This window comes from Urocitellus parryii, chromosome 5 (assembly GCF_045843805.1).
Source record: "Urocitellus parryii isolate mUroPar1 chromosome 5, mUroPar1.hap1, whole genome shotgun sequence".
Lineage (NCBI taxonomy): Eukaryota > Metazoa > Chordata > Mammalia > Rodentia > Sciuridae > Urocitellus > Urocitellus parryii.
This window is the reverse complement of record NC_135535.1, coordinates 183,650,775-183,665,112: the sequence shown is the minus strand read 5'-3', so window position 1 is coordinate 183,665,112 and position 14,338 is coordinate 183,650,775. Positions and strand designations below refer to the sequence as shown.

Here is a 14,338-nt window from a genome sequence, read left to right as displayed (position 1 = left end):
CCCCCCTAGACAATGCTTTATTCACTCAAATCACTCAATACAATTTCACTCTATAGGTTCTTAATCAAGAAAATGACAATCCTTAATGCTAGTCACTGCAATAGACATAATCAATTCACAGCAAACACTTCTAGATTAATTAACTCACAGCAAACAATTCTAGATTAATTAATTCTAAGCACTACAAATACACTTAATCATGACAGGCTAATGACAGACATTCCCTCTATATGCAAAGTTCAAGTGTCAGATCAAAAGTCTCAAGCCTTAGGCTTTAAGTCCAGCAGATGCAAACTCACTCAGACCATGGTGATCAGGTCAGGAACCAAGGCAGGCTTCAACTGGGGTGGAGCTGATGGCCAGCTGAGGAGAGGGTCTAGGGAGAATTTGTGGTTCTCACCAGGGTCAAGATGTGGCTGTAGAGTTTGAGAGTGGTGAGGACCATGCAGAGGATCAGCAAAAGATGACAAGTGATGGGATGTCAGTCCAGGTCCTCATCAGGCTCTGCAGCTTGTGTGCATCAATGTGGGCTGGCTTCTTCCCAGCTCTTTATTCTTTGTATTCAGCACTATTTTTTAATATTTATTTTATAGTTTTAGGTGGACACAATATCTTTATTTCACATTTATGTGATGCTGAGGATTGAACCCAGTGCCTCATGCATGCTAGGCGAGCACTCTACCACTGAGTCACAATACCAGCCCCATATTCAGCACTTATTTCTCTTATCAAAATACCAATTATTCCTTTCTTCAGAACCCTTACTATTTATCATTTATTTTCACAATCAGATTATCTCTGATCAATGGAACATAAGGTGCTTCCCACTTGTTTCTTCTGGCTGTCTTCTTTTAACAATTTTTACTCTTTCTTTCTTTTCAAGGGAACCTAACTCATCCTGTTCACTCCTTCCTAGATTTGCAGTTGGACCCAATTAGTTAAAGCCACCCTCTGCCCTGGCTGCTACCTGCCTCCCACATTCCATACTTCTGGTTACTTTTATATATATAAAATTAACATATATATCTCTCAACCTCAACATGGATTTCTTTCATTAACTAGTCTAGGGAAGGGCATATGTTTTTCCACACAACATGCACCTGTATTAATCCAATCCTTGACTTGCCTACATTTATGTTAGGTTTAAGTATGTGACATAGTCCTGAGAGCAGACACTGTGGACATTAACCCACATTTGAGAGATAGATTACCTCCTAGTAAAAGTGACCTCTCTTCAGAGACAAAAACTGCTGGGTAGTTAGCAAAGCAGAGAGACTTGCTTGTTCATAGGCCTTGGGGTGAGAGTGAACATGGAGGGACCAAGAGAAGTTCAGTAAGGCATGAAGCATGAGTGGTAGAGCAGGCTGGGAGGCTGAAGAGAGGAGCAGGAGCTGATCATGGGACCAGCGTATGCCAGGCAAGGAATGAAGTGGGAAACTGGGAAAGCACTTTAAGCCTAGTCAGATTTGTCTCTTGGAAGCTACCTGCTGCAGATTGGAGAATGATAGGAAGGGGCAATACCTAAGGTTGGAAGGCACGTTGAAGTTTATTGCAGTCACCCAAGTAGGAGGCAATGACAGCTTGGACCAAGATGGTAGGTCTGAAGATAAGTAGACAGATTCCACAGACTTCAGAATGTAAAACCCATAAGCCTTTCTTTTCTTTCCAAATAGCAGGTACTGTCCTTCTACAACCACCTGTTAAAATCCTACTATCTTCAGACAAATATGATCTTTTTCCTAAGAACTTTCATGTTCTTCCTGACCCATTATCGGCCTTCTCTGAGTTTCCTTAGCAATTTGTGTACCTACATTGTGACATAGGGTTTTAGGATTGAGTTATTATTTATGTCTAACCCAGATTTTTTCAGATCTTTGAAGACCAAGTCTGCCTGGCTCATGTTTTCTTTTGCAGTGTGCTTTGTGGCATTGTAAACGCTTACTGAATTGCATTCTTTGTCTCCTGCATGCCTCAGATTTTGTGTACTGTATTTAGTCTACAAAGATTCTCCAATTATTAGTACTCTGAGCTTTCAGTTAAGGGTCTATTAAGGGACTCAGAAAAAGTTTTTGTCCTTATACACAAAGAGAAAAAGAAATTTCAATATTAAAAGAAAATATAATATTTAATATTGAGTGTCACTAGTCAATATGTTTGATTTTATTTTCAGGACAATTCCCCAGCAGTTTTGTGGAAATTGTGACCATCCCCAGTCTAAAAGAGGGAGAGAGGCTGTTTGTCTGCATCTGTGAATTTACATCCCAAGAATTCAATAGCCTTCCCCTCCATCGAGGTAAGCTGATCTGAAGATGAGGTTGGTGGAGTCTGCCCATTCTGATAACGAGGTCTTTGAATTTTTATTAAGTGGCCAACATCTGGAGAGTCCTCAGAAACACCAAGGTAGCACAGGCAATAATAATAATACATAATATCTTTGTAGCATTTTATAATTTTTGCACAAATGCACTCTCATCTAATTCTCAGTGCAGACTGTCAAGGTAAGCAAAGTAGGTATTATTTTAACTGTACTTTATAAAATGAGGTTCAAAGGCTTTAGCTTCAGGTGAGAAGTTTGGCCTTAGGAGGTGGACTCATATCACCTTATTCTCAGTATTATCTTTCTACTTCCCCCCATGCTGTAGCCACACTTTATATTTATCTTTTTTCCCATAAATACTGCTATGGTTTTGCTAACAACATCACTACTTATTAATGCATAATAGTAATACAGTAGTTTTGATGTGGTAATTTAAGAGACAAATGCAAACAACTCCATTTTACTCCTATACCAGTAGATAATGTTACAAAAGTTCTCACCAGAACCAGTTTAAAGGGAAACAATTTAAAATGGATAGTCTTAGTCATGTCTCAAAGATATTTCAAGTATTTCTTACTTCTTGCATTCTGATAGACTATAAACTTTTAAAGATAGACTGTAAACCATTTCAACAAAAATACTTAGTTAGATCTGTACATTTCTGCATAAACACAGAAACTAGTAGTGTTCCACAGATTGAGACTTACAATCCATCCAATTTTGTGATGACTCAGTCATCAAAATGGCAGAATGTCACCAGGCACATTGGCACACGCCTGTAATCCCAGCAACTTGGGAGGTTGAGGTAGGATGATTGTAAATTCGAGGGACGCCTCAGCAATTTAGCAAGGCCCTGTATAAAGATAAAAAAGAAAAATGGTTAGGGACCTAAATCAGTGGTAGAGTACCCCTGGGTTCAATCCCCAGGGCTGAAAAAACAAACAAACAAACAAACAAAAAAGTTTGAGCTTCATAGTTGTGTTACTAATATTGTTACTTATCCTTTTGAGTATGACACTAAAGGGATACACTTAATTTCTTAAATGGTATGCTCCCCATCCCTCACCCCCACCCCACTGAGAAAAATCTCACAAACTTCTCTAACCCCCAGTCAGTGAGAAGGAAGGAAACTTGTAATTTGGGGTGTTTTGTTACTCAGGATTTGTTGAAACAAGGCCCTTGAACAAGCTAGACAAGTGTTCTACCACTAAGCTACATTACTAATCTTTTTAAATTGTATTTTTATTTTATTTTGAGACAGGGTCTTGCCAAGTTGCCCGGCCTGGCCTAGAACTTGTAATCCTTCCGTCTTGGCATCCTGAGTAGCTGGAATTAGAGGTGTGCACCACCAGGGAGTTTCTTGCACTTAACTCTATATACAGTCTTTGGTTAATTTCTGTCAGAATAGAAGCAGATTATAGCAGGGACTTTGTCCTTACTGACAGCTCTCACAGTGATAGTCTGGAGTCCACATCAGACCCGCCCCAGGTCTAGAGAGGAGAAAGGGTGAAAGTGCCCTGGCTTCTATCACAGCTGTGCCCAGAATGTAGATAGCAGGATATTTCCCTGGTTCCTGGTGTACATAGTGGATAGAAGAATATACTGGATGGAAATATGCAGTATGTCTACAACATTATGAGGAATTTAAGGGATGTCATTTCTGGAATTAGCTTATTTGCTTTATAATTACATCTTATTATAGTCAAGTCTTGGTAGTAAAATAAAAAAGAAGGATTTTCTGCTGAAACCTACTATGGAAAGATGAACTGGCTTTGAAATTAAATGCAGATTTCAGGAATCCTAGGGCCATCTGAGAGATTCTTAGAAGATACTTGTGCCAACTTTCAGCCTGAATCACCTGTGTCAAGACTGTATCAAGGTCAAGCAGGGTTCCAAAATTTATAGATCTTATTTTAACTACCTCTTGACTAGTTAATCCTAGTAAGATTAACGATGTAAATGGAGCCCAAAGAAAGAGGATCAGGGCAGGGGGCACGGTGTGTGGAGGAGGAGGTAGAAAGCGGTGAACTAATTATCAGTGGTTTTATCTCATTTTTTTGTGTATCTGCTGCCAGCCAGCTCCTATATGTGTTCTCTAGTCTGAAAGCACACACTTTCATGGGCTGGAAAGTTAGGTATACCTACATCATTTGTTTTTTCTGGGATGTTTAACTTGAAATACTGACCTAATTTTAGTTCCTCTTGTTTTCTAATACATGACAGGTCACATCAACAGGCATTAATTTTGCTAATTGGATATAAAAATCACTACAAAATGAAAACATTGTTTTATAACCACATATAGTTTATCAGATTCCAGTCTAGGTCTACTGATTTTGAAATCTAGTGTTTGGAATGGCTCTTCTACTTCTTAGACTGAATTTTTCCCCCATTAGATCAGTGTTTCAGCTCATGAGTAGTACATACTCCCTTATCCCTATCCTCTGATACTGCTAATGCTTACTCTTATGGTTCTTTCTCTGTCCCTTGTCACAAAGTTTCAGTGATAAATTTATCGGAAAGAGATTGGAAACCTTAAGAGTATGTGGAATAATGTTTGAGATCTGTTTTGTTTCATGAAATCTGAAGATCTTATTTTAACTTTAATTTCCTATTCACCATGCTGCCTTTCAGTTGTTATTTATTTACCTTTAAGTAGTATCATCAGGATTAATAAAGAAAAATTATACATGTACATATGTAAATTATATATATATGTATATATCAATAGCAGGTAATATAGCTTAGGAATAAGAATTCTGACTGCTGTACCTTAAATCCACTCTTCCACTTAATAGCTATGACCTTGAGCTAAGTCTCTCAGCCTCAGTTTCCTTTTCTAAAAGATGGGGAAATGGGCTGGAGTTGTGGCTCAGTGGTAGAGTGCTTGCCTAGCACATGCAAGGCCCTAGTTCGATCCTTAGCACCACATAAAAATAAATAAAATAAAGGTATTGTGTTCAACTATAACTAAAAAATAATAAAAAAGAAAAGTCTGTAGTTAATATTATAAAAAAATAAAAGATGGGGAAAATAATAACCACCCTGGGGTAATTGTGAGGATTAAATGAGGTTCTACATGTGAAGCATGTGGCAAAAGGTAAACACTCAATAAATTTTAGCTATTTTTATTAGTCTTAACCTTTTTTTTGAGAGAGAGAGAATTTTTTAATATTTATTTTTTAGTTTTCGGCGGACACAACATCTTTATTTGTATGTGGTGCTGAGGATCGAACCCAGGCCGCACGCATGCCACGAGAGCTAGCTATCGCTTGAGACACATCCCCAGCCCAAGTCTTAACCTGTTTTTCTGAGATTACTTGATGTGCTCTGGGGCTGAGTTTCCTTAACCATTCCATGAAGTTTTGTATGCACCTACGTTTTCCCAGGGAGATTCTACCCAGAATCAGAATCACTAGTGGTTCTTCCAGCAGGTGTCACCCTTCCTCCTTTTCCGCAAGCTACCCAGTTGTTTCCACTGTTCCTTGCATTTTGAGTTACATTTAAACACAAGAACAAGACTATCTTTTAGAAGAAGGGTCAATACAGAAGGCCAGGGCCACTGATTGTCCTAAAAACTAAAGAGAGGAAAAAACAAAACAAACAAGGGACTATGACAAAGAAAGACAGAGACCAAGGAGAGGAAAAAAAAATAATGTATTATAGGGAGTGATAGAATATAATTAATGATTGCTCTACATGACAGAACACTTGTGCCTCACCTATAGCCTCATGTTTCTAGACCCCCCTCTCCCACCACACACAAAAAAATCTATAAAAATAAATTGAGCAGGAGGATATCAAGTTCAAGGTCAGCCTGGATAACTTAGTGAAACCTGTCTCAAAATAAGAAATAAAAAGGGCTGGGAATGTAGCTCAGTGGCAGAGTACTTCCCTAGCATGTGTGAGACCCTGGGTTCAATCCCTAATACTGCAAAATAAATAAATAGTATTTATCTGTCAAAGCACATGTGTTACAAATTATTATTATGAAAGTTCTCATATGATTTACATGGGGAAACTAAAATATGTGGTCAGTCTTCAAGAAGCACACAGTTCTCTGGGCATCTGGAGTCAGAGTCAGTGAGTCACCTAGTTCTTCAGAGTTCTTATATCAGATTCTAAGACTTGCATTTGTTCTTATCATTTTAATCCATATTCATTTCCTGTTCAAATAAAAAACCCAATCAGAGAAAATAAGCAGTTTGTGGCTGGGTTTGGTTGTGCTTGTACCAAAGATTTGGGCTGACCCGGTTCTCCACATTTCCTATTTTTCTCTTTTCAAATCATCATACCACTCCAGGAGTTTCTCATTTTGGTGCTTTGGGAAGTCTTGAAATGACCACTAGGAAGCCCTCATTTCTAAGGAGTCACCCCGGGTCTCAGAGGAAGAGCTTTCATGACTCATGAAAATGAGAAACTCATGCAGAACATTCAGGAAAGGCAGGACTGGAAAGAAAGGGCATTGAACAACAACAACAAAAAAAAAACAAGAGTGTCTTCCAGGGTCTTAATTATGATTCTTTTTTTAAAAAATTTACCTTTATTAAGTAGAAATAACCAATAGAATTATAGTCTACCACATGATAAAGCCTACCAAAACAGTCATTTCACTGAAAATAGACAGGAAAACAAACTCTCTTACACAAGTTCATAGAGATCTGGCCTAACAAAGAAAATACTGTAATTCTACAGCTTTAAGAAAGCCAGTTCAGTTCAAAGCCTGAAGAGTGGGAGTTAGGGCAGCTTTTATTTTCCTGTTCACCAAGAGGCCCATTGTGTCTGAACAGAGACTCATCACCAGTGAGTTCCCTTTGTCATTCTAATGGCAGGCCTTAGGGCCAGTAGAGGGAAAAAAACACTGATAATTCTTAGGATCCAAAACTCTAACCATGGATACAGAATCATAAATTAAAGAAGTATAGAAATATAGGACCAAGACGTTCCTATTTTTCAGGAACACTTAGTCAAAATAATATAATATCAGGAAAATATATTTGATACCTTGCACTAAGTCTAAAACTTACTTTAGGTGCTGTATAGTATGTAAAAGTACAAGTGCCAGAATTAGTGATAAAAGCAGTTTTGTAGGTAACAGCCAAAATGAACATAGTTTCTAAGGTTTTTTAGAAAAGCATATTAGGGTTTGAGATGGATATAGTATGCATAAGGGTTTGGAGTTCATAATGGCATGGCTTTGTATGGGGAACAGTGAAAACCCCCTTGTGGAATAGGGTCTCATCTCATAGAGTAGATCCTAGGGGATGGTTTAGAAAGGGAAGAGGTTAGGACTGGATCATCATGAACATTAGGTTGCTTTGGGGTTAACAAAGAATAGTGTTTTTGTTTTTTTGTTTTTGATAGCTTGGCAAGTAAACCTCTTCAGAGCGTATCCAGAAAAAAAACTTATTTTTATTTATTTGGGGTATAAGAATACTATGATTTGCTAGGTGCGATGGTGTACACCTAGAGACCTGGCAACTCAGGAAGCTGAAGCAAGAGGATCAAAAGTTTAAGGCCCATCTCAGCAACCTTGCGAGATTCTGTCTGAAAATAAAATAAAAAAGGTTGGGATGTAACTCAGAGGTAGATGAGTGAGGCCCTGGATTTATTTTCCAGAACTGGGAAAAAAAAGTTTATTAGAGAGGAAGTCATTGGGCAGTAGGCTCTTCATGCTTATGGTAAAAGTTTGGGCAAAGGAGGGATATGATAAAATGGTATCCTGGGCCTCCAATGAAGAACCAATTCCTGAAGACATCTTTCTTAACTGTTCCATTTATGATAATAAACAACATAGTGTGAGCAGTTAGATCCATGGTGGATCCTATCCAAAGAGCTATATTAGGCCCAGAAGCTTGAACTATAATATTATTTACAGCAGCATTTATTACACTTTTTTTACAATCCCAACACACTCATAAAAGATATAAGCCAGGTGTAGTGGATTACAGTTGTAATCCCAATGTCTTGGAAGACTGAGGCAGGAGGATTGTGAGTTCAAAGCCAGCCTCAGCAAGTTAGCAAGGCTCTAAGCAACTCAGTGAGAACCTTTCTCTAAATAAAATTTAAAAAACAGCTGGGGATAAGGCTCAGTGGTTAAGTGCCCCCGGGTTAAATCCTCAGTACTAAAAATATATATATATATATATATATATATATATATATATATATATAGAGAGAGAGAGAGAGAGAGAGAGAGAGAGAGAGAGAGAGACCTCAAAAGGTTATATCTATTGAAATTTGAATTAAATATTAAAACTGGGAATTAAAGTATTTATCAATTAACTAAAACTCATTAGCATAAATAGCATTTTTATTTTTTAAAAAAACTAACTTTCCAATCAAATTTAGCGAGGAATGACATTGGTTTACATTTTTATAAATCTTTTTAATGTTTGACTTAATGGAATAAAGCTAGATTTTCATACTTGCATCTGTATTTAATCTATTACAATATGTTGTTTTGTTAGAAGTATATTCTAAAAAATCCAGCCTCACACAGATATGTAATGGGAGAGAGGAGTCTTTTAATAGTCTTTTCAATAATTGTGAATATTTTTCTTTAACACTGTACCAAAATGCAACAAATGGTAGTTTTTTAAAGGATTAATTGCAGTGTGGGAACTGAAATCATATCAGTGAACTTTTCATACTACTACACTAAAATCCATTAGTCTGTTTTAGTTTTAGTGAATCTTTTAACCATGAATGATTTTATAACATCATGCATTGGATATGTAGAAAATATTATTTCAATGAGTTATTACCAAATGTGGGCCATTTTATTATACAACACCAACAATTACACTTGTTAATATTTCTAGTGATCTCATCAGAAAAACATTCAACTATGGAAAGCTGTCAAGTTCATGGTTGTAGATAAGAGTTTTCCTTCTTATTTTAGCTTGGAAGTTGGAATTTTACCATGGGCAACAAATATTTTTGCTTATTTTCCTTGAGGTTACAGACTCATTTCTTCCCTTTTAGAGGAAGTGTCTCCAGGCTATCCAGGCCTGAATAAACTGTCTGTCAGTCATTCTTTCACATAAAACAGTGTTGGGCAGCAGTTGGTTCAAGCATATAACTTGGCCCCTCAACTACTTTTCCTCAAGACGGACAGCAAAAGCTCTGTGTGTGTAATTCTCATGTTGTCACACAGAATGCTACAAAGGAAGCATTCTCAAGAGTTGAAATTTAATACAACAAATGTAACTTCATCAAGGATGTTCTTAACTGCCACTGGATTTGCTTTTTACACCATTGAGCACTTGGTGGTGAAGAATACAGTGACTCTACTGCAACAGTTCTGTGTGCTTTGTTGCCGCTGCCTTGGTTTATGCATCGCCAGCAGTTTTATCCCCATTGCTTTTATAGACATTGCAAATGTCAATGCAGTGGAAAATGTGGATAAAGTATTCATTAGTTTTGACCTCACAGAAAGGATCTCAGGGACCCACCCCTAAGGTTCCATGGATCACTCTGAAAACCCTAGGTTTATAGGAATGTTTCCATTCATTCGATTATTACAAGTGTTCATGTTCTTAAAATTCTAGGTATGTATTTCCTTGATTCAGTCGATGTTTGAAGTGATGCCTTGCTCTATTGATTACAGTAATGCTCTGCTGGGATGATGACTGAGGTCATTCTTTCTCTTTCTTCAGGTGACCTGGTGATTCTTGATGGCACTTCCACTGGAGGCTGGCTGCAGGGCAGAAGCTGCTGGGGTGCCCGGGGCTTCTTCCCATCTTCGTGTGTCCGGGAGCTCTGCCTCTCATCTCAAAGCCGGCAGTGGCACTCACAGAGTACACAGCTTCAGATTCCTGAATATTCCATGGGTCAAGCACGTGCCCTGATGGGGCTTTCTGCCCAGCTGGATGAGGAGCTGGACTTCAGGGAAGGGGATGTGATTACCATTATTGGAGTTCCTGAGCCAGGCTGGTTTGAGGGGGAGTTAGAGGGTCGAAGAGGCATTTTTCCAGAAGGTTTTGTAGAACTTTTGGGGCCTTTGAGGACTGTGGATGAGTTGGTAAGTGCTGGAAATGGAGAAGACTGCATTGCTAATGGTGAGGTAGATATTCCTCTTGGAGAAGAAGAAAGAGGGCCAGATGAGGAGGATGAACAATCAGGGGCCTATGGAATTGCCCTCTACAGATTCCAAGCCCTGGAGCCGAATGAGTTAGATTTCGAAGTAGGGGATAAAATTAGAATCCTGGCAACCTTGGAAGATGGCTGGCTAGAAGGATGGCTGAAGGGAAGAACAGGCATCTTTCCTCACAGATTTGTAAAGTTATGTCCTAACACCAGAGTGGAAGAAACCATGGCCCCACCCCAGGAAGGCAGCCTCACCAAGACCCCAGAAAGCTCTTTGGATGGTTTGGAGAACACAGTAGTAATGGAGGAACCAAGATGTGAATCTCTTGAGTACACAGCAGAGATGCCCAACTATGTGCTTTCTGAAACTTCTACTTCTCCACTAGATCACCTGACTCCTGAATGTGATGTAAATAAAAACTCTGATCCAGGTGAAGTCTTCTCAGAAGGGTCCCCCAGAAGCCCAGGTGCGGAGCACATAGAGCTTGTTGTGAAAGACCCTTCTGTGACTGAAACTTTTGAGGTGGTCAATGGTATTTACTCCCAACCTCAGGTATCTTTTCATTGCCAATTGCAGGAAAACCAGTATTATTCTACTGTAGGAGGGAGCTACCAAAGTGCAGAACAGTTCTCTGGCCACTTTCCTCTAGAAGCCAGGACTAGAGACTATTCCAGCCTACCTCCCAAAGGAACGTATGCCCAGCAGAGATTTCTTCAGAAGCCAGAGCCTCCCCTTCACAGGGGCTCTTCCCTTGCAGCCTCAAGGGTAGCCAAACCCAGCCAATTGAGCCTTCAGCTCCAGGGTATGACAAGGTGTGTTAAAAAGCACCTAGCCTCCAAAGAAAATGCCTCCAGCTTCTGCTCCTCATCAGAGAGATCAGAGAGGAAGCCTAGTCCAAAAGGCCAGGGATCCACTGTGGAAGTAACAGCACTTCCACAGGGAGATGGAAGCATTGACCTGGACTCTAAGTTGACACAACAGCTGATAGAGTTTGAGAAGAGTCTGTCAGGGCCTAGTACAGAGATAGACAAAATTTCACGCCACTTTTCAATCACAGACTTTAACTCTGAGAAGGATATTGTCCGAGGTTCCTCAAAGTTAATTCCCCCACAGATGCTACCTGAGAGAAGAAAAGCCCTAAGGCCACCACCACCTCGACCCTGCACTCCATCATCCACTTCTTCCCACTTGCTGGTTGACCATAGCCCAAAACCTGCACCCCCCTTGGCTGTGAGGCCCTCTCGCCCAGCTCCCTTGCCTCCCTATGCACAGCAGAGGATGAATGCAGCCTCTCCCAAGCCCCTTTCCTGTCACCATCCTAGCTGGGACACTCTAGAGAAGGAAGACCCTGAGCATATGGAAAAGAGTCTAGACCAGACATCCCTGTGCCCCTTGGTACTAGTGAGGATCCAGGAAATGGAACAGGACTTGGACATGTACACCAGGGCTCAGGAGGAGCTGAACTTGATGCTGGACGAGAAGCAGGATGAATCCTTAAGGGCGGAGACCCTTGAGAATCTAGAGTTCTATGAGAATAACATTGAAAGTTTAAATCTGGAACTCCAGCAACTGAAAGGTGAGTGATGAGGAAAATAACGTGTACTTGGTTTTTGGCACCCACCAGTCCCAGTAACAGCCTGCCTTTGTGTTTTAGGGGTTATTGCCATCTTTGATGACAGAATGAATTGTATTTTCATTACCTAGTTTCTTATTCTGTCACTACAATGAAATTGCTCAGTCTTGCTATATTCTATGACCAGTGTCCTTTGACCTCATTTGCTGCTTAAAGAAGTGCAAGACTTAGAGACGTGTGTGTACCCCATTGACATGTGTACCTCCTCTGCAGCAATGATGTCCCTGGTGTAGTGCAGATGAGAAGTCCCTAAATATAACTTTCTTCATCAGGATCTATAAGGACTAAAGGCTTCCAGGCTAAGACTCTTGAGAAAATTACAACTTGTATCTCTGTGGTCCAAGGACTCATTTTCAGTAATAATAATTGCTAACATTTCTTAACTTACTAGTAAGTAAAGAGTCTTCATGGATTCCTTAAAGGTGTAGAGATAATTCTTAAGGCCGCTTTAGGAAGGAAGAAACTAAGACTTACAGAGATTAATATGTCAAGGGAGCTGGGATTTAAGGTCATGCTTTTTACTACTACAGTTTATTACTTCCACTTTGCATATTCAAAAAATCATATTCTGAAGCCTCCAGTCTCTGGAGACTTCACATTGACCAGATTCACAGGAAAAATAATTTATGGAGTAGGAAGAATAAGAGAGGGAGCCATGAGCAATTGGCCTCTGTCCCTAGGAGTTCATGACTGCTGGTCACTCTTAGCATGTATACAAGACCTCTGAACCTACATGTCATCAGAAAAGGAAAAGATAAAAAGTAATCTGAGAATCTAGAAATTGCAGGATACTAATAAGAATAAAAGCAGAAGAATGGAGGTACAGAGAGCCTAGGTCAAGTTGGCAGACTGAGGATGCAGACCTATCTCTTCTTCTACCTTAGATCTCTGAAAGAGAATAAGGAATGTGTAATTTTAAAATTTCCACAATAAAGAGTATTATTGGAATCAGGAATGGTGGTGTACACCTGTAATCCTAGCTATTCAGGCAGCTGAGGCAGGAGGATCCAAGTATAAGGCCATCCTGCACAATTTAGTAAGATCTTGTCTCAAAAAAAGATTGAAAGGGCTGGGGATGTAGCTCCATGGTAGAGCACCTCTGTTCAATCCCCAGTACTGCAGGGGCAGTGGGGGGTGCTATTAGAAGGCCAGAAACCAAGTAGTTTTTTAAAAGATGGAAAGCAGATAGTAGTGAAGACAGGGAGGAAACCTCTATCCAAAATATGCTCAGGAGGGGGCTGGGGATGTGGCTCAAGCGGTAGCGCGCTCACCTGGCATGCGTGTTGCTCAGGTTCGATCCTCAGCACCACATACCAACAAAGATGTTGTGTCCGCCGAGGTCTAAAAAATAAATATTAAAAATTCTCTCTCTCTCTCTCTCCCTCTGTCCTCTCTTACTCTCTCTTTAAAAAAAAAAAAATATGCTCAGGAGAGGAGGACAGTTCTAAGGGAACTCCAATTCAGAGATATGGCATAGGAGGGGTCTTGGGACAATTAGGGAACAGTTGAGCCCCATCGTCACCTGTGCTGAATAGGAACAACAGCAACACTTGTCCTTGAGCACTAGATAGGTACATAGACATGTCCTTAAGAAGGTGTTCCTATAACATGCATACCTGAGCTCTTGGAGGAATACCAGGTACCTTGATGACTTTGGATTACAAAAAAAAAAAAAAAAATTCTAAAGGAACCTTGGCTGGCTGTTGCATCCCCAAAGCCATAGCAAGTACTAGGGTCTTCTCTTGTTGACCATACTTAAAAGATTCAAGATACATTTGTAAACTATTCTTTTGTTGCATATAAAGGTGAGAAAACTAAAGGCTCTCAAATTCCAGGTAGCAGGGACTTCCCAGAAACCACACTTTTTGGAATGAATCACGTTCCACTGAACTATTTTTGTCTCCCATGCTTAAGAACACTGTGCCATGTGTTCAGAGGGACTCATGGATTAAGGGACTGGAAGTACTAAGTGATGACATTGCTGTTCTTGCTTATTCACCTGACTTTCTTTTTCAGGACTAGTTTAGTAATAATATAACCAGTATTGTTACTATGTATTTTTTTTTTAATTACTAAAAACTTCATACTGGTAAAGCGCTACAGTAGGTAATTAGAGTCTCAATCATGAAGAATTTTAAAAATTCAAATACAGCATTGGGGAAGTTAATGTGGTCTTCTGTGTTGCTAGTCCGTGTGTTGTTTATATCTGCTGTCAGTATGTTGAAAGTACTTATTCCTTGCAATCACAGACGATGCCTCTTAAGGACCTCTTTTTTTGAATGTTCATAAATGTTAT

The 14,338-nt window shown here is 39.6% G+C and overlaps 1 protein-coding gene across 3 annotated transcripts in view; it reads left to right on the top strand.

Moving 5' to 3' along the window:
* Positions 1-14,338, top strand: part of Dnmbp (dynamin binding protein) — a 97,467-nt gene that overhangs the window by 29,424 nt on the left and 53,705 nt on the right. For all 3 annotated transcript variants that reach the window (XM_026394900.2, XM_077798866.1, XM_026394901.2), the window contains exons 3-4: positions 2,171-2,293; positions 9,979-11,985. In XM_026394900.2, coding sequence (XP_026250685.2) covers positions 2,171-2,293; positions 9,979-11,985 — 2,130 coding nt within the window. The remainder of the gene's footprint in view (positions 1-2,170; positions 2,294-9,978; positions 11,986-14,338) is intronic.